The sequence below is a fragment of the Leuresthes tenuis genome, unplaced genomic scaffold (genome assembly GCF_036924035.1).
Source record: "Leuresthes tenuis unplaced genomic scaffold, fLeuTen1.0.hap1 SCAF_2, whole genome shotgun sequence".
Classification (NCBI taxonomy): Eukaryota; Metazoa; Chordata; class Actinopteri; order Atheriniformes; family Atherinopsidae; genus Leuresthes; species Leuresthes tenuis.
The window spans coordinates 38,709,477-38,735,327 of record NW_027325356.1 but is presented as its reverse complement, the minus strand read 5'-3'; the positions used below and the strand labels follow the sequence as shown (position 1 = coordinate 38,735,327).

The window sequence follows — 25,851 nt, the reverse complement described above, 5'->3', positions numbered from 1 at the left end:
TATATGAGTTTTTTCATCTTATGATCTATACTTGCAAGTCAAGAGTTCATTTTTACCATAGCACAAATCCTTATCCTTATCCTATCACTAACCGCTATCATATTTCTAAAGTTTGAGGTGAGTGATGTGCCACTGTGGGTAGCTTTTAGCTTTTTCTTCTGTCCACAGCAGCTTAGTCACAGACTACTTAGTTAACTCAAATCCTCTTTCACACTCAACTAAAAAAACCCTAACACATCCTAACATCTGGCTTTGCAAACTGAGGGACAGAGCACAGCATAACACATATATATATAACACACATATGGGTGCACATCTCTTGTTTTTTTTTACAGAAACATTTGTCTTCAATAACATCTTACATCCACGTTATGAAAATGACAGCAGCAACCTCTGGATAAAAAGAAACGCTAAGTATTAATTTTATCAGTCTGCACTGCAGTTGGCAGTTCACTCTCACTCCCACTGTTTATGTCTGATTCCCACGATCCAGTCAAAAATAATAAATAATTTCCCTCAGAAAGTGATGTTTATCAAATATTGTGGTCCACCACTACCTGAAGGATACACTGTAAAGCCATCCCTCCCTGTCAGCAACTTACAGCCAAGATCCTTGATGTAACTCAAGTTCTATCAGTACGTGCATTGTTCTCACTGTTGCTGGCAGTGAGCATTTATTTCATTGCCTGATCTTAGTAGGTTGACCCGTGTTTAAAAGCCCTGCATCTACATGCTTGTGTATTTATTTATTTTTTGTAAAATGCTCAAAAAGCTTGTTGAACTATGGATATTGCAGATATACACTCAACGGCCACTTTATGAGGTACACCTGTTCAATTGCTTGTTAACACAAATACTTAATCAGCCAATCGCATGGCTGCAACTCAATGCATTTAAGCATGTAGAGGTGGTCAAGACAACTTGCTGAAGTTCAAACCGTGCATCAGAATGGGGAAGAAAGGGGATTTAAGCGACTTTGAAAATGGCATGGTTGTTGGTGCCAGACGGGTTGGTCTGAGTATTTCAGAAACTGCTGATCTACTGGGATTTTCACGCTCAACCATCTCTAGAGTTTACAGAGAATGGTTCGAAAACCAGAAAATATCCAGTGAGCGGTTGTTGTGTGGACAAAAATGCCTTGTTGATGTGAGAGGTCAGACAAGAATGGGCACAGAGATGATAGGAAGGCAACAGTAACTCAAAAAAGCACTCGTTACAACCACAGAATGCAGAATACCGTCTCTGAACGTGCAACATGTCAAAACATGAAGAAAGATGGGCTACGACAGCAGAAGACCACACTGGGTGCCACTCCTGTCAGCTAAGAACAGGAAACTGAGACTACAATCACACAGGCTCACCAAAACTTGACAATGGAAGATTGGAAAAACGTTGCCTGATTTGACGAGGTTCCATTTCAGCTGTGACATTCAGACGGTAGGGTCAGAATTTGGCGTAAACAACATGAAAGCATGGATCCATCCTGCTTTGTATCAACAGTTCAGGCTGGTGATGGTGGTGTAATGGTGTGGGAGATATTTTCTTGGCACACTTTGGGCCTCTTACTACCAACTGAGCATCGTTTAAATGCTGCAGCCTACCTGAGTATTGTTGCTGACCATGTCCATCCCTTTATGACCACAGTGTACCCATCTTCTGATGGCTACTTCCAGCAGGATGATGCACCATGTCACAAAGCTCAAATCGTCTCAAACTGGTTTCTTGAACATGACAATGATTTCACTGTACTCCAATGGCCTCCATAGTCACCAGATCTCAATCCAACAGAGCATCTTTGGGATGTGGTGGAACAGGAGATTCGCATCAAAGATGTACAGTCGACAAATCTGCGTCAATGTCAACATGGAGCAAAATCTCTGAGGAATGTTTCCGACACCTTTTTCAAAGTATGCCACAAAGAATTAAGGCAGGTCTGAAGGCAAAAGGGGGGCCAACCTGTTGTGTGTGTGTCCTCAACCCTTGCTGCGGTTTGTCAACATGTGCCCCATATTGGCTTTGGCAAGTCAGGCAGTTGAATTAACACAAGTGTACGAGGAGTTACATTTTTATAGGATTAGGAATAGTAAAAGGTTCACATTTCATAGCCATTTGGTGTAGAGTTTAAAGTGAACAATAAAGTTTTGCCTTCAGTAACCTAATAGTTAAGCTGTAGTCACGAACAAGGTTAGATGCAAAGTAAGTGAAATACATATTATCATCATGCAATCAAACAGTGAAACAAAGGTGGTCTTCTATCGTTCCTTTCATACTATTGAAGGACAAAACCGACATGAACAACAACAATTAGCAAGCGTACATCCTTAATGATCCCCGATGGGCAAAGTCAAGTGTTACAACAATATTACATACATAACACTGTAAAGAAAACAAAGAAAGAAACTCTAGGTTTGTTATGGTTGAAAGTGTAATACTAAGAGTCAGTATTGTGCAAACGTATAGTGCTATTATTGATAGCCTATAGATACAATAAGCTGCAGACTGAGCAGTAGTTCAAATTACAGTAGTATAGTTGTGCTGTAATTATCCTTGTGATGAATAGTTTCATAGTTTGTACAGGTCCAAGCTGCAAAAAACCACACATATTTCCCCTGTTCAGTCATTGATGTAGGAACCAGATACCAATGTTTTGTCTGTGTATATATATCTATGGCAAATATGACATTATGTCCAACGTCCTCCAACAACATCTACAACGCCACAGCTGTCATATTTTCTGACCTTTTCTAAACAAATCCACCAAATACTAACTTCCTTTATTGTCTCTGTGTTAATTTCCATCGTACAAATTTGGAAGTTCTGTCTGCCTCCTACTAAAAATATCCGGAGATCGGTGTAATACAACGCCATATATGCAAAAAATAAGATGTGCTGAAAACAGAGCCTTTCGTATAAATGAAAATCAGAATTCTCTCAGTGTTCTCTACAGCAGCTGTGTTAGAAAGTTTCACAATAAATGTGAGTTCAGTGTTCATTCTGTTTGTTTTTGTTTCCACTAACTCCTCCTGAGGGAAAAAATAGAATTTAGTTGCTCTTTCCCTGTTGTCTTCACTAGTTTCTGTAACTGTACCTCGCAGACAAATGTATCTCAGATTAAACAAATTAATATTTGTTTGTAAGTGCCCCTCAGAACAACATATGCTATTATTTTCAGGTCTGTTCCCGAAATTCCCCATTCTGTGGTAAAGTAAGTCCCTTTTATGTGGTCAAGGTGTTGTTTGGATCTGCCGCAGAATTTTCTTGGTTTAGAATTTGGAACATGTGTTGTTTGGAGTTGAAATAGGATCAGATTATAGTTTGTTTACCAGGTTTGATAATGATTTCAAGAAAGCAAAGTTAGAGTCAGTAGGATAGTGGAAATTCATTTTGATCTGCCAACGTTCTGGCTCTATAATCCTGCCACTCTCACCTATGTGGTCAGTGGACAGGACTCATAATAAGCCACGGGGGGACTTTGTCATTTTTAACTTTGATCTCAACTGATTCACTAACCTCTTCCCTGAGGAAAATTGTTTTCCGCTGCTTGTGAGAATGTGAGCAGTGAGAATAAACAAAACTGCTAATATGCATTTTCACATCTTCTGGTGTCTAGATCCTATTTTCACAATAGAGAAAATGTCTCACAGCGCGACTGAATGGAATTGATTCAAATAGTTTCATACTTTATTGTAGGTATTTTGTATTTGTTTAGATTTTCCACTGAGCTTTTTTTTTATGCAGCATTGAATTTCGGGAGATTTTTTTTGCGCTTGTTTGCAATCTGTGTGGCTTGAGTGATTTAAGTGAAGAGGAAACGCTGTGGATATTGGAGCAAAATGGTAAAAGAGGTTGTGGAAGTCTGAACAATTTCTTCCCTCAAATCTTAAGTTAAATAAGATATTGCTAGGAAATTAAACAAACGAGTTTGAAGCACTCACAAGGACACAGCAGGATTGCTGAGAATTCGGTACTGTGTTTCTTGAAGAAATGACTGCAGGAATTTACATCAAGACTCCAAAATCTCTGCAGACAGACATCAAAGGCATTGACAAAAGCAAAGGCGAAAGTATTGCCTTGCTCGTTAACAACAGATGGTGTAATCCTGGACAATCTTCCGCTGTGAAAGAGAACTGAAACTGTAACACTGAGGCCATCTACAAGAAGGGACAGAAAAAGACTGCACATCTTAAGGAAACTTAGGTCCCTCAGTATCAGCAGCAGTATGTTGCATATTTTCTATAAATCTGTGGTGGAGAGTGTAATCTGCTTTGCAGCCATCTGTTGGGGCAGCACCATTATAACCAGGGACTCAAAGAAGCTGAGGCTGATAAAGAAGGCTGGCTCTCTGCTGGGGGTGGCTCTGGAGCTCCTGGAGCTGATTATGAAAGAAGGATGTAATGTTAGAGCTGTTCAACATAAAGGACAATACTCCACACCCTCCTCATCACATAGTTATCAACAACAAAGTGTGTTGAACCAGCGGCCTCTTCAGCTCTACTGCCACAAATAACACTACAGGAGGCCATTCCTATCCAAAGCAATTACTCTGAACAACTTCTTTATAGACACTAATGACTCATGATTTTTTTCTTCTTTATGCTGCACATCAAACTTTGCCATTAATAAGGTATGATTCAACTGATTTCAATTCGAGTCAGTTCAATTCAGTTCAAATGACCTGTCTGTCCTCGTGGCTCTGCAGGGAGACAGAGAGGTCATATTCCCAGAGAGGTTTTATTCTAACCAAACCTGGTTAGTTTTAGGGAATTTAACTTTTTGTGCCCGGGTTGTGTCAAACTGACTTTGCCCTGAAACTGACAAGATTTATCTATATTTAATTTAGTTCATTTTATTAAGTCATGTAAGCACTGAAGAGTCATTAAGCTGGTAAAACTCATGCAGACTTGGTGTGAGGAAAGACTGAAATACTTCATAATTTTTGTATTTTTATCAAGCACATTTCATTGTTTCAGTGACGTCAAAGGGATAAAAAAATTACTAAACAGTCAGTTTCAGTTATTTGTCTTCAGTCAAATTATTATTTTCAACATAAGTGAATCTGGTTATGGCCCAGAATTTCATAGTAGGTGCATCTCTCGTTTACACTTAACAAAACTGACTACTTAGGTTTAGGCATTTAAAAACCAGCAGTTAGAGGAAGAAAAGCATTATGGCTTGCCTTAAAGGGGAAATTTGCGACCATAGAAAACCCATATATGTAGCATTAGAGCAGCATTATGTAACTCAATTAAAACCCAACTTGAAGGCCAAAAAATGGTTTATAGGTTCCAAAATGTAGTTTAAAATGCTTGGAGGGCATCTTTTTTAGCTGAAGAAAGCTTATGTAAGGAAAAAGGCTGCACACTCTGGTAAGGACATCAAAACAAGACTATATCTTCTCATAGAAAGCTGTTGTTTACTGCTGTACTAAATTTAAATGTTCACATTTTGGAATGTCTCTGTTTAACACGTGACTCTGGCTTTCTGAGTGATGAGTCCTGCCCATTTGCAAATTACACAAACATGATGTAGGTACATGAAAACCCCAGAGAAAAGGTATTTTTTAAAAGAACAGTTTTATCTGAACAAAAAAGAGGATTTCTTTGCTGTATAAACTGTATAACAGTTTACCATTAGACCAGGCTGATTTATATATATTTTTTTGTAATTTATATTTCAGATGAAGTTATTATCTCATCAAAATTGATTATTAAAGCAGTTTATTGTTTGAATTCCTTGCAGTTTGTTTAGAAATGCCTACTCATTCATTTATAGGCTGTTGAAGTTTTAGGAGTTCGGTAACTTTACACTGGCCAAAACTATCTGATGCTCAGCTTCTGAATGAGTCATTTGTAAGTTGAATCTGTAATTGCAAACTTAGGGCATTTGTGTGTCATACCTGGTGGTATATAGCCTGTGTTGTGCTGTCATAGAGACTTTGGGTCCCTGGAGGGCTTTTTGTTGGCTCTGAGGGTTAACAGCTTGTTAAGCACTGCCCAGTTGGCTGTTACATAATAGGAACATCTGGTTTTAGATACCCCATGATTCTCAGAGTATTTACTTTGGCATCGGGAAGGGTGCCAAAATGTTTGAAAGTATGTCATCCACTGTGAAGTACTGTATCTTTCCAGAAAAAAATCCTTGATGTGGAAACCCTGGAGGGATCAATAGAAAATCATTACACTCAACTGCTTTTCAGATTTGTTTTTATTGTTACGGCCAACAGATCTATTGTTAAAGCTAATACTACTGGGCCTATAAATCCAGTCAGATGCAATATCTACACGCTCACCTATCAGAACCAACATTAAACATAGACTGTAGACGAAAAGGAAGTGGAAACATCACGATGCTGTATGTCTACAATTCCTTACCCTGCAATGCAGTGTTAACTAAAAAAACTGCATCACACTGATATGAGAATATCTCTTTGCCAGCTGTTTGCATAACACGTCAGCAGGCTGTTCTATGTCAGAGGGTTTGTGGTACGGCTCCAGCGGCTTGGTGTTGGGCCAAAGGCAGCAGCGGACTATGTGGGTCGCACCAGCAGCCCCTGGCCTGAGTTTTATTTATCTGGGCATGGAAACCGGTACACAGGAACCCAACAAGTCCGACCTTGTGTTAGAAGCTGCTGATATTACTCAGTGTATTAGATTTCTTTGGCATGTTAGTAGCTTTAAATGGAAAACTGGAAAGCTGTCATTCTCATGCTTTCACCCTGACACTTCTCTCCCTGTTAAAAATTATTAGATTGCACTTATTTCTCTGTCAGATCTCCCTCTTTCTGGGACTGTGGCACTTTTTTCAATGCTTGAAAGTCAGTCTAATAGCTAACATTTTGTTTTTTCCACATCAACAATGGGCACACCTAGAAAGGATGCAGCCTATTGCTTTTCAGTTGTAAAGAGATTCGTGCTACAATATATGGTTGGAAGTTTCCAGCTGACTCGTATTTATTTCACATACACCTATTTGTTCCCAACGATCTATTTTCAGTCACCCCTTTTATGTTTCTGGATAAACAAAGACTTTAGGAGGATGTTCGAGGGTGGAATGAAAGACCAACTGAACATGTGAACCATTCATACAACAGGAAATGAGCAATGAGGCGATTGTGTCAACATTTACATTGAGAATCTGCATGGCAAAAACTGCTATTTATTTTAATGGAGATTTTTACAAAACAGAGCAAATGGCTCATGATAGTGACAATCAAGGTGGGATATACTTGTGGTGACTTGATGGAAATAGAAAGTGAATGACTTATTCATTCTGTAGCTTTCAATCCAATCACATAATACCATTGGTAAATTTGTGGTCTTTATGGTTTTGATACTGCCTGCAATCACAAAAGTCTTAGTTTCGATTTCAGTTTTACAAATGCATGCAAAAGGAACAGCATGAGTAGATATTTAGTTTGCAAAGTGTTTAGACAGCTTATTTATCCTTTTAAATATCCACTGTCTAAGGAATGCAGACAACTTCCCATTTCTGTGAATGAGCTATTTTCCTTCAAGGAATACAGCTGCTCCATATGTAACCTTTCCCTCTGCTTTCAAAGTCCAAACAGCTGTACACCCAAACAAATAAATCTCCTCTGCTATAAAGCTGAGTTTTAGCCGCATGCTGTACTTCCCTGCTTTTTATGACTTAAAGGTAAAATGACATATTTCTTTAATGTACAGTACTGTGCAAATGTCTTAAGTCACCTCTTATTTGTTTTAGTTTTTTGCCAGAAAGACAGGAAATATGCAAACATAAATAGAAATTCAGTGTATAAGACAAACAAAAGAGCTTCAACTGTTCTAACAAGCTTGAAAATGAATATATGGTATGGTGTACTGTTATTTTTCAACATAACTCGAAACTCCTTTAGCAAGCTTTTTTGTAGTTTAAAAAAGTCTTTCAAACATTAAGAAATGAGTAGTGGCTCAAGACTTTTACACAGTCCTGCAGAATTATTGTCCTTACCAGTCCCTTTTTACCTTTCAGTGCAATAAAAACTACACCTTTTTTCTAATGCTATAATGAAATAAAACATAATTATTCAGAGAGACTGTGGAATCTTTGATGGTATTGTGTCATGCTGGTTTATTTGTCAGAAACAAATAAACTAAACCTGGATTCCAAATGTAAAATTGATCACCATGTAGTTGTAATGATCCTACAGCTAAATACACAAAATACTAAACAAAGAATGTTGATTTTAGATTCTGTGTTTCCTTTGATCAATATTTTCTATTGTAGATATTGTGTTGTGTGTTTATCTATGGGCTCCATCCACACTTTTCTCATTCAAAATCCTATACAAACACATAAGTTTGACTCTTAGATTTTGACGTTAATTTTCTCATTTAAATCATACTCAAGTCAGAGAACACAGTAAATACGGGGAAAGCATTGGGGCAGCATAAGATAAAATCTGCAACAGATCAAGCGATATCTGGTATGTTTTAAGAACAAAACCTGGAAGAAAAATAACTTTCTGATTTTGATTTTGAATATAGAATGAAAACACAAACTCTTATTTAGTTAAATTCTTACCCAACACTTAAACGCCATCTTGAAACTGGATCACATCAGCCGAGGCTCCAGTTAGTTCTTGAACCACACTTGTCATGGAAAATATGCACACAGACCTCATACAGATAGTGGCAAATACATTACAAATATTGTATGTTTAAAGAATGTGGGAAAGCGGTTTAAAATGGGAAGGGAGACTGGGCTACCATACTCCAATAATATGGGCCTGACTACATTCATTTCAGAACTTTAGCTGGAATGATTGTAACGAAGTTGCAACCTTCTCTGTTGACAGAACATATGCTAGCTATTTTGGTCCATCATGTAAAATCCATCATGTCTCATGAAACAGACTGAAAAATTGTGCAATGACTGCGTTTTCCACATTCATTCCTCATTTGTCCATACAAATACACAACTTATGCAATGATGTACGTATACCTGCTACAGTATGTGATGCTCAACTGCCATGCTGCATGATTGTGTAATTGTCATATATCAATGTCATGCATGACAAAACAACAACATTCACACATATGTTACCATTTCATGATTTAATCCTGAATTGTGACAGTACAATGTTTGAGACATGTGAGACTTTTCTTGTGAGTCTATCCTCCAAAATTCTCAAGTCGCCAAGATGGACTGTACTTGTATAGCGCTTTTCTAGTCTAGCTGACCACTCAAAGCACTTTTAACACTACATGCCATTCACCCATTCACACACACAGAATGTCTTAAACTACATGCTTTTCTAACCATTCATACACACATTCATACACCGATGGATGCATCTCACAATGAACCCCTCGATGCATCAACGTGGGGTTCAGTGTCTTGCCCAAGGACGCTTCGACATGTAGCCCGGGGAAGCCGGAGTTGAACCACTGACCTTCCGATTGGTGACTGCTCTTCCTACTAAGCTACGGCAGCCCTTTGTGGTGGCTCCTGCTTCAGTAGGTGTCAGAAAGGACACATTTTGCCATGATACAGGAACAAACAAAGGACAGGGACAGAGCGTAGAAGACAAACACATGATAAAAACAATTCCTGCTTCTCCTTTGCGGTTGGTAACAAGACAACGTTGGTACTGCTGTATTGAATCTGGACTAAAATAGTTTATTGTGTCACTGTCCCTGTGTCCACTTTGTTGAGCATTGCTTCCCTCATTCTTAGAGTTTTTCCTAGCAGTGGAAAAAAGACTCACTTAACATGACCCGGATCTCCCAGATGGGGAATGACCTGCGAGTAGGGATGTTTAGCGTGACGGCAAGGGATTAAACAAACCCAACAGTGTGAGTACAAGAGCCACAGAGATAAAAGCAGTGGGGAAGATTGTGGTGGTTGAGAGCAGAGGCTTTTGTGCTCTCAGCTATGCTGTGCAGCTCAAACTGTGAAAAAAACTCTTTAATTTTCAACTTCATCTCCTATAAAACTGTTTAACAGACCATTGTGTCTCATCAAGCACGAAGAGTGGTTCAAGTTCCCTTCTTCATGTATGGTCTTTGGTTCTGAAATGTGAGTTGATAGTTTTTGTATTCAAACTATCAATAAGCTGCAGTGTGATCCTTTAACTCAGAGCGAGAAGCTGAAACATCAGTGGACATCACAAATCAATGTGATTTGTCTGCAGTTAGTGAGATCAGGCAGAGATTGTGTCAAAGACAAATGAGCAGAAGGAAAAGAGTTTAATTTCCTACCTCCTTTGCCAAAAGCAAGAGCTCAAATCCTCCCTATACTCACGAAAATCCCTCTTTTGGTGGAAATTTAAAAGGCAAATAATTCTGTCAACATTAAAAAGCCCTAATGCATAACATGGTGACATGAAGAGTCCAAAAAGCTACCTTCTGTGATTGGTATTTTAATTAAAAACAGATGTCTACTGCAGTTTTTTGCCACCAAAAAAACTAGAAATGTGAGACAAATTTAAGTTCATAATGGCAAAACCAGATTAGCTTTGATCGAGTCTCATAGAAGATTTGACTTACCCTCTAATGACGACTGTTCGCACTTGATCATCTATTAACCTCTGTTAAAACTGAACTCACTGCTGAGTCTTATCAGTTGCAATATCTTAGGAGCCAACATGCTACAGTTCTAGTTTTTTTATTATTTCTCTTTGTGAAATGAAAATGATTGCTGCTTCCAAGCTTCATCACCACTGAACTCTTAGAGTTTGGTCCTTTGATTCGTGTTTATGTGTTGGGATGATGTGAGCCTCACAGGTGTTTTTCAGACATCTCATGGAATTAAAAACAGTGGCCATGTCGGTGGTCCTGTTGATACTAAGGTGTTTAACTAATACACTTGTCAGTCTGCACATTCCTGGTTGAAATAAATGTCAGTCAAATGTGACAGGCAGTTCAGTTTATCTGAGTACTGTTTGTTTCCTTAAGAGGAAAATCTGTGTTTATATTTGAGGAGGGGGACAAAGAAGGCTGGAGACAGGTCAGGGATTATTTTAAGAATGATCAAGGGTGACTTTAATGCTGTTTGCTGCTCTGAGGCCAGCTGAAAAATCAACAAAGGCACCACTGCTGACGGAAATTGTCTGTCTTTCTATCTTTTTTTCAAGGATTCCTTGACTGCTTCAATATTGACACAAAGAAACCCAGGATCATCAAAGGACCTAAACAAGCCCAGTTTGGATACACCGTTCAGCAACATGTGGCTGCAGGGGGAGAAAAATGGTGAGGGACTCAAATGATTCACACACAGCTGTTACACAAAATAGTGCGCCTTGTTGCAGCTCAGCACCTCTGTGCACTACAGCCATCACATGTTAACGCAACACGTCATCACTAATAATTGCAAATCGCTCACATACGGAAGCCGAGAGCGGCCGTGCTTAACGAAAAATCTTAATGTTGTTATCTCAAGATCACAAGTTGTTAATTTCATTATCTCAAGATAACAAGGACTGCTTTCTCATGATAGCAGAATAATTCATGTTATAGATAAAAAATGTATGTTCTGGAGATACTGCGTTGCTATATTTTATTAGTTCAGCCTTGTAAAGTTAATTTTCCCGTCGCTGCAAGCAGTGGTACCGATGTTATAGATCCATCCCAAGTGTCATGGGTGTGATGGAGAACGATGAAGATGGTTATTAAGGCAGGAACCACTCATTTTTGTGCTCACCATAATTGCTTTGTGATCTTGAGAAATCTAACCGCATTTTTTCATAACATATCACAATCTCGAGGAAACAAGATAAATGAACTTGTCAAGATCATTTCATCAAAATAAATAATTGCAGACAAGGATGCAGTGGAGCTCAAACTGTCACAGTATCCAGTTAGGTTCATCATGGAGGAGCCCCAGAATCATTAATAATGAATTCACAGCAAAATTTCATTTGTGTTTGACATACTTTTTCAGTCACAGCTGCATTGGTATTATTACGGTTTCCATTACATCAATACCTATTTAGCTTTTTACCATCTGTCTTTGATAGTGTAGAATATATGCGTCTCCTTAGGGGATGTATATTTTTAGCTTATCTAAAATGGTCAGATTTTACCTTAGTGATTGACAACTAAGATTAATAGATAAACAGTGTTGACAAGCTGTAGCACTGACATAGTGTCTGACTTGGCAGAGAGACCGTGGGATGTCTCAGTTTTTTCCCCCGGAAATATAGTGATCTACTGTAATCTCTCCTGGGGTGCACAAAGTTTCCTGCCATTAATTTGTTCTTGCAAAGCAAACTCTAGTCCTGAACTGAATGCCTCACATTCATCATATTACCTCATAGCAGAAGCTGATTTCTGATGCACTCTATTATTAGGTCAGTTGGCTCCATGTGGTTGCCAAAATGATTTTTTTGGCTTCCCCAAACTGTTGGAAAGCATTGTGCTGGCACCACATCAAGCTTCAGTGTTCATAGCCAGTCTTTTTTTCACCTATGATTTAGATGGCTTTTGTGGTGTGTCGATTTGAATGCTGAAAACAACCTGTGTATGCAGTTTTCTGACAGGAACCCCCAAGAGCCGCACGAAAAAAAAATGACAAAAGAAATTGTTGAACTGTTTTGTAATGCGGTAAAAGGTTAGAGTGGATGCCAAGAAAGTATGTGATTTTCAAACCAGCACAATTTGCACCCACTTACATTCCACCCGTTAACCTAATCCCATCTACTGTTTTAATTTATATCACACTTAATACTTCACTGCCTGGACAAATAATGTCACCCCCTGAATTTGTATATAAGCTAAGCACCTCCTATTGGAAAAATACTGCAGTGATTATCAGGTTTCAGCTGGCTAAAAGTTATTTAACCCTTATCAGTCCTTCAATGACCATCCTGTGATCATGATAAAGATGTTATACAGCTTTAGAGAGGTCCAATTATCGGTCTGCATCCAGCAAACAAAACTAAGAAGATTGTTGAAACAACTAGAATAGGATTAACAAATGTCCACATCATTGAGACCTGGAAGGATGGTGGTGAACCACCATCTTTGAGGAAGAAATGTGGTCAGCTGAAATTCTATAATGATCGTGATCGGAGAACGTAAACGTTTGACGAAATCTGAGAGGAGAAAATCAACAGTATAACTCAGGGCAATGTTAAAAGTGGAAGTAAGAGCATTTTCACATGCACAGTGCCTAGAAAAATTCAATGACTAAACAGCTGTGTCGCTATAAGAAAACCATTTATGAGTGAGGATCATTTAAAAAAAAATAATTAGTTCATCCAACACATCTGATTCAAATGAATGGATCTGCATCAGCCTTCTGCAGAGCTTTAAGAGCTGAAGCCAGTTATTTGAATCAGGTGAGTTGGAGCAAGGACACATAGAAAACAAGCAGGGTTTTGGCCTTGAGGACCAGGGTTGGGAAACACTGTTCGAGGAGCATAAAGATTTGACTCTGGAGTGATGGAAAAAGATTATATGGTCAGATGAATCCAGATTTACAAGGTTCCAGAGCGATAGCTGCATCAGGGTATATTCCAAAATGACCATGCCAGGATTCATCGGGTTTGAATTATGTAAGAGTGGCTCAGGGAGCATGAGAAATGATTTTCACACATGGACTGGTCACCACAAAGTCCAAACTTTAATCCAACTGAGAATCTTTTTGATGAACGAGGGAAGACTTCATGCAGTGGTCTGAGTCTCCCATCATCAATTCAGTGGTGAATTTTGGTGAAAATGAGTGCAGATCAATGAATGTGTGCTGTAATCAAAGTTAAAAGTTTGATTACAGCATTAGAAAATCTTCTATTGGTTTGGGTTTTTGGATGTTACTCAGCCCCACTTTGTACATAAAATTTACACTGATATCACACACATAAAAATGGTTATCTGGGCTTTGGGGCATAATAGAACTTTTCTGGATCTGGATCTGGATCAATTGGCCCTGTTAACAGTAGATAATTGCACTGTGAACCAATTTCTAACAGCTCTCTTTTCAGTTGTGGTTCATAGGAAAGGAATGTTTATTTTCTTTTGGCTGCAGGAGATTTTATTGTTGCAATAACACACATTGCCTCTGGAGCAAATTATTAGCACATTTGATCGACAGTCCCATGTTCAGCACCTTTATAACTTCCACAGCAAAGTGAAACTGCAACTCAGTGTTCCTTTATGACATCTGAGAGACTAGTTAAGTAGTGGAAGCAAAATATAGGCTGTTATTTGTACCTAACTGGTGGTGCAACCACAGTGTGGAAAAACTAATTGAGAAATGATCAGCCATTATTACCTTCAATGAATAGACCTGTGGTTTAATTCTAATACTTTTACTAATACAACAGCATCAGTTTATGCAGTAGATATCATTGGAGCTTTCTGTTCCATGCAGATAGTTTTTTTTTACTATTTATTCTTCAATTTCAATTTCAATTTCAATTTTATTTATTTAGCGCCAGATTACAACAATTGTCATCTCAAGGCACTTAAGTAATATAGTCCAATTCAAGCCAATTGGAATTCAATTCATTGTAATCATAATCCAATTAATTCATATAGAGCTAATTAAAAAAATTAATATCCTAGCTAAGGAAACCAACAGATTGCACCGAAATGTGTCTTCAGTCCAATCTCCCGTCCTGAGCGTGCCTGTGGCAACTGTGGAAAGGAACGACTCCCTTTTAACAGGAAGAAACCTCTGGCAGAACCAGACTCAGGAAGGGTGGCCATCCGCCTCGACCAGCTGGGGTTTGAGAAGACAGAAAAGAGGGAAAAGAGGGGGGAAAAACACCATAACGCCATTCAAAGGATATCTGTTGGAACAGGGAAACATAGGTTAATAACCACAATAATGTCACATGTACATAAAATCAATTTTGAAATTAAACAGGGGGAAAAAGAGAGCAAAGTGAGGAAAGGTGTGACAGATGAGGTCCCCCAGCAGTCTAAGCCTATAGCAGCTTAACTATGGGATGTTTCAGGATTACCTGAGCCATCCCTAACTATAAGCTTTATCGAAAAGAAAAGTTTTAAGCCTAATCTTAAAAGTGGAAAGGGTGTCTGCTTCCCGGACATTTACTGGCAGCTTATTCCACAAGAGAGGGGCCTGATAACTGAAGGCTCTACCTCCCATTCTACTTTTAGAAACTCTGGGAACAACAAGTAAACCTGCAGTTTGGGAGCGAAGTGCTCTGTTAGGAAAATATTGTACAATGAGATCTTTAAGATATGATGGAGTTCGGTCAGTAAGAGCTTTATATGTGAGGAGAAGAATCTTAAATTCTATTCTGAATTTAACAGGGAGCCAATGAAGAGAAGCTAAAACTGGAGAAACATGATCTCTCCTGTTAGTTCTCATCAGAACTCTGGCTGCAGCATTTTGGATCAGCTGGAGGCTTTTCAGAGAATATGTGGGACAGCCCAATAATAAGGAATTACAGTAGTCCAATCTTGAAGTAACAAATGCATGAACTAGTTTCTCTGCATCACCTTGAGACAGGATGTTCCTGATTTTGGCAATATTACGAAGGTGAAAGAAGGCAGTCCTAGAAACCAGTTTTATATGTGCGTCAAATGATAAATTCTGGTCAAAAATAACTCCAAGGTTCCTCACTGTAGAACTAGAAGCCAAGGAAATACCATCTAGAGTAACTATATAACTAGACAATTTCTCCCTGAAGCGCTCAGGTCCAAAGAGAACAACTTCAGTTTTGTCTGAATTTAAAAGCAGACAGTTCTGAGTCATCCAGGTCTTTATGTCTTTAAGACAGGCTTGTAGCCTGACCAACCTGTAGGTTTCATCTGGTTTCATAGATAAGTACAGCTGAGTATCATCAGCATAACAATGGAAATTTATGCCATGCTGTCTGATAATGTTACCTAATGGAAGCATGTATAAAGTAAAAAGAATCGGTCCAAGCACAGAACCCTGAGGAACTCCATGACTTACTCCAACGTGTGAGGAAGATTCCTCATTTACAAGAACAAACTGGAATCTATCAGATAAATATGACTTAAACCAGCCTAATGCAGTTCCTTTAATCCCAATAACATGTTCAAGTCTCTGTAACAGAATGCTGTGATCGATCGTATCAAATGCAGCACTGAGATCCAACAGGACAAGCACAGAAACAAGTCCGCTATCAGAAGCTAACAGGAGATCATTGGTAACTTTCACCAGTGCCGTTTCTGTGCTATGATGCACTCTGAATCCTGACTGAAACTCTTCAAACAGATTATTTCTATGTAAATGATCACAAAGTTGAACTGCAACTATTTTTTCAAGAACTTTGGACAAAAAAGGGAGATTGGATATAGGTCGATAATTAGCCAACACTTCTGAATCAAGAGTAGGTTTTTTAAGTAAAGGTTTAATTACAGCAACCTTAAAAGTCTGAGGTACATATCCTATCAACAATTCTTGTCCTTGACCCTTGGGCTGCCTGTGATATGAAGTCGGTAATGTTATATGGGGATGAGTGTATGTGGGAATACTGCATTATAAAATAGCTTCAGTATATTGCAGTTTGAAATAAAAACATAATATTCTGCTTGTTAATATTATCCTATCCAGATAGAATGACAGATCACAGTTCTGGACCATGAGAGTGGGGACAGTTTTCAGGTTTCAAATTTTTTAATTTGACTTGTTTAAAGTGTGAACATTCGAATTGGGTACAGTGTGAAGCTTAGACTTGTAGTGGTTAACGTTTGGCTTAGGACCAAGGAATACAAACATACGTGCGCTTTTCCGATACAGAAAGGGAATAAAGTGACAACCTAGCTCGAGCTTCCATCTTAATTTGAGTGACACAGTCCATTACACTTTGAAATTCAATTACAATTTTGAGCTATTGTCAAGCTACTGTGTCTACCAGAACTGAAAATCACACTGAGGCTGACGTGTGTGGAATGAATGTCACCAGAGACACTGCCTATACTGAGGTAAATGTCTGAGAATGAGGTGGAAACATTTGGACTGGAAGAATAGCGCTGCACAGACTGTGCACACAGCATACAGCCAAGTGGATCCAGGTGGATTGGGATTTTAGGATCTTTATTAGGTGTTCATACACCTAATAAAATAAGTATGTATTCATAGGCTATGAAAATAGTATGAAAAAAGCACTAATGTGATTCAAAGTGTTGAGATTTCCATATATATCCTCTAAGGTGTCTGATGTGACTATTAAGTGTTGTTCAGTGCTCAGCTAAAGCTAGTGTCCTGTTTGTTTTGCACATTGATTACAACTCGTCCGTGTCCTAGGCTGACGACTGTTGTGCTGTATTTCCTGTGTCATCCAAGTTCTAGAAGGGTTTTTTAAATCAGTGAAGTAACAGCTGCATGTTCACACAAGCAAGACTGTTTGTATATTTTCATGTTTGTATGTGCAATGCAGAGTGTGGCCATTCTCAGCTGGAGAAGGAAATCTTTCATGATCTTAGGCTAAAGGGAAAGCACTGCCTTATTGGTTGTGAAAGGGTAGTCAAACTGGATTAAAAGTCATGTTTTCTGGATTTATTTCTTCTATCATTACTTTTTCCATAGCCAGTGCCCAGTTTTTGTGACAAAGTGTCAAAAACTGGGTCAGGGAGCAAGGATTCAAATGCAGTAGTCCACACAAGAGATGTAACATTGATGTCCTTTGATGCAGTCGAAACAAGATGACCAAAAAAGGGAAAGGCAAGGTATCCAAAAAAAGGAAATAGGTAGTTGGCAAAAATCACAAGGTAAGCAGAGTCATTAACACTAGAGGCGAACACGAGAAGATAAACTTGTACTGCTGGACACACAAGGGACTCAGACAAACTGGGATGGATGGTGTGTGAGGGAAGGCGTGTTTATACACAAACGGGGGGAAGACAATGAGACACGGGTGAAACACATAAGGGTGGACAGGTGCTGATTACAGGAGGACAGGAAGTGAAGATGTGAAAATGAGACAATTTAGTTCAAAATAAAACAGGGAAAAGACAAAAACTGAAAACCATGAATGAAGACGAAAGCATAGTCTAACCAGCGGAGCTGGATGTGACCGTAAGTTAATGAATCTATCTGATATCCACATAATCAGCATTTTTACAACAAATTAAATGTTGTATTAACTGGAAAAAAATCTGTTGATTTTTGAACAGCCAAATAGATACGCCTTTCCTCCTAAACTCATCTGGATATCCCTGATCAGAACATGAAGTTAAACTCTTGGACCAGGAGAAACATAACAAGGAGCAGAGCAAGTTAATGCCACTGTCTTCTACAACCACCTCCACAAGTTTAGGTCTGTGTTGCTGGTCAAAAATGATTAAATGAAAAGATCTCCTGAATTCCTGCTGGTCGAAACTGTTTAGGGATTCATAGGGTTGTCCCATCCACCTAGTCTTTGTGGCTGCTCGGCTCGAATCCTGTTGTGTGAATCGATCCAAGCCACTTTGGATTTCATCATATTTATATGTTTAACAAGAATCTTTGGCAAGGATTATTTTGGATTTGGTTGTGTCAAGCTTTAAGTGTCAACGTTACAAACAATTGAAAAATTAAGAATTCTATTTATTTACCCAAAACTTGATTACTTTGCTGTTTTCCACCTGTGGAACCAGTTTTGGCCTTGGCTGACACCGACTGCTTCAGCTCTTTTTTTTATGTAGAAATGTAGGAGGGATTTTTCATTTTCCCCTCAGGATTAAATTTTCATCTGCTGATTAGGACAAAGTCTGTGTTTTTATGAGTGTTTCAAGAAAACAATGCGTATTTGATGGATGAGATACCAATTCTGCAGCTGAACATGTGCTCACCAAGTGTCTGTAGTGAGTAATCCTGCTGATTGTGTGGCATTGTATGTTTATCTGACAGCCTGTGCAGCTGCTTTTATTTACTGTATTTACACATGTGACTTCCTATGCAGGTTAGTCAGCTGTTCCTATTGTTGTTCCTTGTGCATTTATGCCTTTTTAACTTTCTAACCTCCACTTTCCCCTCAATCAGTTCCATCTCAACTGAGCATTTAGGAAAATTTAAATTGTTACAATTATTGACTTTGCCAAAGAGCATCTGTGCCAAACTGTAGCAGTGTCAACTTTTCCAGAGTTGTCTAATTTCTAAAATCACACTGTGTGTTTGGATAGGTGAGGGATCCCAGATGGAAAGTGACTTTGTTTTTAAATAAAAAAAAAAGGTTATAATGACCTGAAACAGAAGAAAGGCAGACATGCTGCTATGTTCTAAAATGTGTGTTTGAGGGCCAAATTGCAAAAATGGATTTTTTAAGGTATTTGTTTGTGTTATGAGCTTGGCGAAGCTATCTCCTAGAGTCTCAGCCGTCAGACATACTATAGATACCGCTACCCTTTTGCCTAGCATGGTAATATTTTGCCGAGCAACGTTAAAATGACCTTTTCCATTAACTTAACTTTAGAGACATCAGGAAGTTGACACATCTTAGGTCTGCTGACAGTTTCGGTCTGTGGCTGCTGATGGGGCTACGAAGCTGAGGAAAGGTCACCATGTCAAGAATGTGCATTTCCTCACATGTCTACCCAATATTATGGTGTTCTTTACACTCTCCCAAAGCAGACTCTCTTTGGGGAGCTGAGAAAAGGTCTCATAACCTCCTAAATGTAAAGAGCCTAGGTCTTTAAACCTGATGGGAGCCGTGGACCTGCATATTTGAGCCATTCACCACAGAAGCCTCTCACTCACTATTCCACTGTTTATTTTTCTACAGCTGCACCAGTTCTCCTCAGCTGAGACCTGACCTTTACTCATTAGCTCAGTTACAAGCTGCACACCACCGGGAACTACAGGGAGTCTCTGAAGTCTTTCACCACTGGCCTTGAATAGTGTCTCTTTTAATCTACTTTTTTGCAGAGCTACGAAGAAAAGTCTTTTTTTACCCCTCCCGAGCAAAGTAGTAAAACAGAATTCAATCTATTTATTTCTATCACAAACAAAACTCTCCACATTGTTTATATTACGTAACTATGTCTATATTATCCAGTTCAGTTCACAAGAGACAAAACAGGATATCGACTGTGACTAAAACATAAACTTCACAATAGATGGACGCCACTGGGTCTAAAATCTGAAGCCAGGACAGAAGAACCTTGTAATGTAATACCACCAACGGTCATCAGCTGCTGACTCCATGAAACTCTCTTGCTAAAATGTAAAAAAAATTACCATTCAAATATCAATGTCCACAGATGGTCTTTGCTTGCTTAAATAGTCTAGGTTGACATGGCTAAATACCAAACTCTAAGCATCAAAAATAAAAAGTAATCTCATTGGCTTTTACATAATTGCTGCCTTCTTATGTGCTTGCATATACTTTTTTACATATGAGGTTAAGAACCTGATATCACACCGAATCATCAGTCAGTCTGACATTTTTCCCATTTTAATTGATCTCCGAGGAGATGTATGACAGTTGTCCCTAAATCCCTTCAGCAAGATAACAGAGAAAAAAGTGGTCTTCAGATATTATCAAACTGCTGTGATGATTCTTTCATTTCAATGAGAGTTCTGGAAAAAAATGACCGTTTAAAAAAACATGTCACCCCCAATTCCTCAGATGCTGAAGCTTGAATTTCTTCAAGACAGTTTTCAACACACAAGGCACCCTTTTATCATCACCTTTTGATGCAAAGGTAACTCCTCTACAGTTGGATATCGCCAGCTTTCCTTTTTGCAGCAGTAAATTAGAGAAGGTTGTGCTCAAGTGTAACAATAGCTGGTTGGAGGACTCAGTGCAGGTATGCAGAAAGCATGTCAATGTTGCTCCAAACCTAAATGAACAAAAAGCACTGCAGGTAAGCTATGGAGTACATACTGGGAGAGGGGTGATTATGATCAAATCAAATTTTATTTATATGGCACCTTTCATACTTTAAAAGCAACACAAAGTGCCTCATAGAGGCTAAAAAACAACAATGATTGAACATACTAACCCTCCCGCCCCCATAAATACCCAGAGAGACACAGAGATACATACAGAAAGACACACACACACAAGCACACAAATACACAAACTCAGACCCACTGCACCTATTTGAGAGAGACATGGCCGGGTACCGAGACCTAAAGCAAGGAAAAAGCCACCCTAATGAATGCAGGTGAGCTAATGAGGATTAGGGAACAGGTGGTGAAATGACCGTGCAGAGTAGGAAACTAGCAAATAATGGCAAAATATTAAACAAGAGACAAGACTCATACTGAATGAAGGATAACAAACAAAAATACGATCAAAATCACAGAACAAAACAAATGGATCAAAACCAAAATACAGACTAAGACACTAAAACCACAGACCATTGATTGCAAAACGCAACATTTCAGTGGCGAGTGCCTGGGGTCATATTTTGGCTACTTATTTGAGCGAATTGTTGATTGTCCAATATGTATCACCAGGATAATGCTGTATTTAAGAGCAAGAGAGACATCTCAGACATAGTGCTGCTAGCAGCTCTTTGAGGTTGAGAGGTAGCATCCCAGCCAGCGAAAAGCTAAGGTAGGAGTGCCAACATTCTCAGTGGCTCCATGCTAATATTACTTCATTTCCAGGTAATACATTCAAGTTGAAAAGAGCTGAGTCAGCTACTTAACTCCAACTTAATGGCTGTACGCTTAGACACAGCAGCTCAGCTCTCCTGCGTTGTTTTTTATTTGTATGTCTTGTTAGTTCTACTTTTGGATCGAACCACTGCTAACTGCTTCTGTGCCTCTTTGTGTGTTATATTTTTACTCAGTTTTATTCAGCTTTTAATTATAGAGATGCTTTTTTTAAAAAGAAAAGTTTGAAATCCACAAAAATGTCATTGTGCTTGGTATAATGACAATAAAGGTTATTCTGTTTCTGATATTTTATTACATATATCATAGGTAATGTTTACCACTTTAGTGCAGCATGGCCAGATGTAAAATAAATCTGGCCCTCAGATTATGTGGTAGTTAACTGAATGAGTCAAATTTTTAGACAGTTGTCCTAAAGTAAACAACAAGCGATCGCCAAGGTTTGGAAAGTTCATCCTGTGGGGAGCATAAATAGATGTACAGCCCCAATTCATCCGGCAGTTGTTAAAATACTTCTATCTTGAGGAGAGTTGCGACAAAGCATTTCCGTAAATTATTCTTTAAAGTAACTAATCACGTTTATCTTAAAACATTAGAAAAAAAAGATCACTGCTGAAACACAAAACTGAAAAACTAGAACGTGCTTATAAGATGCCTCTGAGTCTTCTCATTTTCCCGTCTGCTCAGTGCTCCCAGGAATAGTAGACAAACAAAATAAATGTCTTTTTAAAACGATTATGTGACATTACAAGTCCCTCGATTTATAAGACAGCATTAAGAAAAGAACCCTTACCCTGTTAATGTAGATGAATGGAATGTCATGAGCAAGCGGGACATTGAAGTAGCACGCTCATGTTTGGGGCAGGGATGTGGTTTCACAGTGCATACATCTCCTTCTTCCAAATATGAAAAACATTACCGCATTAATGACAGCTTGGGCTTGGGGATGGCACTTCCTCAAACCCCAAGATTCTGTATTCTCTGGTAACCATGGTAAAAATGTCCATGCGTTCATTTTGGGTCGAGTTACGTCTTTTAGTGTTAGTGGCATTCCTGCAGTGATGCTACACCAAGGCTGTAACATTTGACCCTAATTAGCTCTTGAACACGATTGTTTGAACAGCTTCTGGAGAAAATCAGGAGGTCTTGAGGCAGGCATTCAAGTTAAAGGCAACAATGGGCCCTTTTCATCAAGGTAGATTTGTCCTGACTTGAACTTGATGTGCAGCTTCCACTCTTGCCAAGGGATAGCAATAACTGAGGTAATAATCATGATATTGATAGCAATGAAACTATGAGCACTGCAGGAACCACTGTGGTGAAATGATTTCCAGAGTCTGTGAGACTTTAAAAGTTGGCTAAAGGAACAATAACACTGATGCTTACTTCCATATGAGTCTCTTTTAAACATTTCCCCTTGTCTTCAGTTGCTGTAATATGTCAAATCATAACTGGTACTAAACTATGAATGTACCCTGAGTATACAACAGCTTAGGGCAATGTATCACAGGTAGGGCTGCAGAAGGAGGTATTAATGAATAGATATGACAATCATCCACTGCAAAGTCTGCTTCTGGTGCCTAGTTTAATTGTCTGTCAGGACCAGCCAGCTCACACTTAATTACTCCAGAAAAAAGCAAGAGTTGGACAGTGTATGAGTCCAGCAGGTAATGCTCCAGAGAATTAATGGCAAGCATATGTGTGTTCTGACAAGAGTCGCTGCTGTAGTCTTTGTCGATATTGCAGATATTTACACATGTAGATTTATACATGGTGTCAACACATGAAGAGTCATTGTTACAGATAAGTCAAAAAGCTTCATCAACATCTGTTAACATTAACATCACAACATAACATTATTGCAGACTGAACACAACACAAGATTTTCCACAGCATACTTTCTGCATCATGCACTGTGCTCTGCGTGCTCTGCTCAGGTTTCTCTTTTAACTATTCTAGGTTGTATGAACACATCTCGCACGGAAAGTCTCCTGCTGAGAGCTGCATGTGTGAAGATGCCACTGCTGAAAAAGTTCAGAACTGCTTCTCCAGACATTCTCGGATGTGCATGTGAAGCAGTAGACATAAAATAAAGCTCAGTCTGATGTTAGATTTCAGATAAACAATTCTCTTTTCAAAGTCAGATTTTAGCTTAGATAAAACAAGCTGAGCTGAATCATTTCAGTTTGTTGTCAAATTTAACGGTTCTTTAATTCAACGGATTTGCAGAAAGAAAAAGCTTTTTTTTTCACACAGTTTTACTGTTTTTGAAGCTTTTTCTTCTGTCAACTCTGACCTGTAACTGTCAGTAGAATGATTTATACAGTCAGATGTTATGCTAACTTTACTCAATTATACAGGAGTTCCTGAAAACAAACCTTAACTTCTTATAATTGAATTTGTTTTAGAATTCCGGTCTTCATGAGCCTGCCCTTGAGATCCTTAAGCTGAAGATCTATCTTTCTGTAATTATTAGACTTTGACCTTGCAGGAGCTTGGCCATGGTCTGCTTTTTCCATACAGTGGTGTCGGATGTCTTCTCTTTGGGGCACTGCTGAACTGGGAGTTGCTCCTTTTGCTGCTACTTTCCCTGTGATTTTCACTTGGACCAAACTGTTGTTTAAATTTTTAACCGACCTACTGCATTTCATGGAAGCTTTTTCAGAAACGTTATTCATTTCGGACACAGCTGGTCATTTAATGCTAGAGTTAAGAAAGGAAAAAAAAAGGTTGTGGGATGCCATAGTTAACTTTGAAGTGGTGTTTTCAATGGGTTGAATGTCAGAAAACCAAGCAGGTACTATACGATGTCATGCGAGGAATGTGTGAGCTGAGTGGTGCTGCAATTCTTTAGGATGGGTTTGATTGTCACCTTGATGTTTGGACAGTGTCATCTTTATTGTTTTCTTGCTTTAATGTAACTATTTTAAATGTAACAAATGAATAAAAGAAGGGTATAACTTTGATTAATGTGAATATATATAATTTATTGCCCTGGGTATATAAGGTTAAATAAGACAGCTTTAGATGATTTACTGTAGTGTCTGTATCTTTAAATGCTGTTCCATCTGTATCAATTTGGTTTTCAGGCGAGACATATTCAGTACTTTATGTATGGGTTGTTTGTATGAACTGCATATGGAAAAATGTCCTGTGGAGCTAAAAGCATTTCATGTTATCTGTTAAATCCTCAGGCTACTGGATGTGAAACATTGTGACAGCAAACCGTATTGAGATGCTGAAACGCTGAGCCTGTTAACCTTCAGCCATGATGTGAAAAACAACACTCATCACATGATATATTAAAAAACCCTGAAGGATTTCAGTGACTGACCTTATAGCGATCATGAATAATGAATGAACAACTTAAACTCTTTTGTTTGTTAAGAACACAGAGTTTTTATCTCTGAAATATATTTGAAAGACAGCTCCCTTAGGGTCTTTGTGCCATCCATTAGCTCTGAAGTTAACACAAATAGCAACTTAGATTCTTCATCACATCAAGTCATGTAAAATCTTTCAGTGACATTTATAAGACCACTCTGACCCAGCATGGGAAACTTACTGAGAAGTTAAGTTCATGGGTGACTCAAACAGACAAACTCTGCCTCATGTGAAAAGAATGTCCAGCTATCAGCACTCCTCTTTGAGGACATTTAACTTCTCTGGTGGTCTGTGATGGCAAAATTCTTCTTATTCATTTCATTCATCTGATAGCCTTCCTGAAGTTAAATGTTATTTTCTCAGACATTCCAATGAAAGCATCATTAATGCAGTGACTGGATGCTTGAACAAGAATCTAAAGACTACAGTACAGCCTGTGTCAGAGCCCGGCTATTTGTTGGAGACAGAAACATCTCAAATATTAGTTCACTTGCCAAGAAATGTAATGCAGACGTTCATGCACCCCGTAGGACAAAACTTACCTGCTGTAAGTGATAATTTAATTTTTCCATGTAAATAATGTTCAGTCCTTTTTTTTTTTTTTAAGTTTTTAGTTCAGAGCTGTTATTGAATCAGTAGTCATGAAGTCGGGTATCTTTGGTGTCCAGTTTGCTTCTGCTTTCTTCTGTGATTCTCAGCTATTATTGGATGAGTCAGTATTTTATATGCACCTCTCAAGATAATCTGACACAGCTTTGGATGTTGCCAATATTCCAGCACTTTCACTTTAAGGCTTTAGTCAGCGAAGCAGTTGCCATTTTTATTGAGTAATTGAATCAGTGCCAGCGCGGTGCAGCCTCTTGTTTCTATGCTTTATACACAAACTGCTATTGTATATCTAATGAAGTCTCAGTGTTAGGCTAAAGACAGATTTCTTATATACAAACATTACTGGATGCTTGC

The 25,851-nt window shown here is 38.6% G+C and overlaps 2 protein-coding genes and 1 pseudogene across 2 annotated transcripts in view; 1 reads left to right on the top strand and 2 right to left on the bottom strand.

Annotated features, from left to right (window-relative positions):
• The window catches only part of tdp1 (tyrosyl-DNA phosphodiesterase 1), a 330,936-nt gene that overhangs the window by 100,571 nt on the left and 204,514 nt on the right, over positions 1-25,851 (bottom strand). The gene's annotated exons all lie outside the window — the stretch shown is intronic.
• Positions 1-25,851, top strand: part of itga11a (integrin, alpha 11a) — a 64,192-nt gene that overhangs the window by 1,827 nt on the left and 36,514 nt on the right. The window contains exon 2 of the mRNA XM_072381033.1: positions 11,096-11,210. Coding sequence (XP_072237134.1) covers positions 11,096-11,210 — 115 coding nt within the window. The remainder of the gene's footprint in view (positions 1-11,095; positions 11,211-25,851) is intronic.
• Positions 1-25,851, bottom strand: part of LOC140302299 (uncharacterized) — a 334,032-nt pseudogene that overhangs the window by 289,837 nt on the left and 18,344 nt on the right.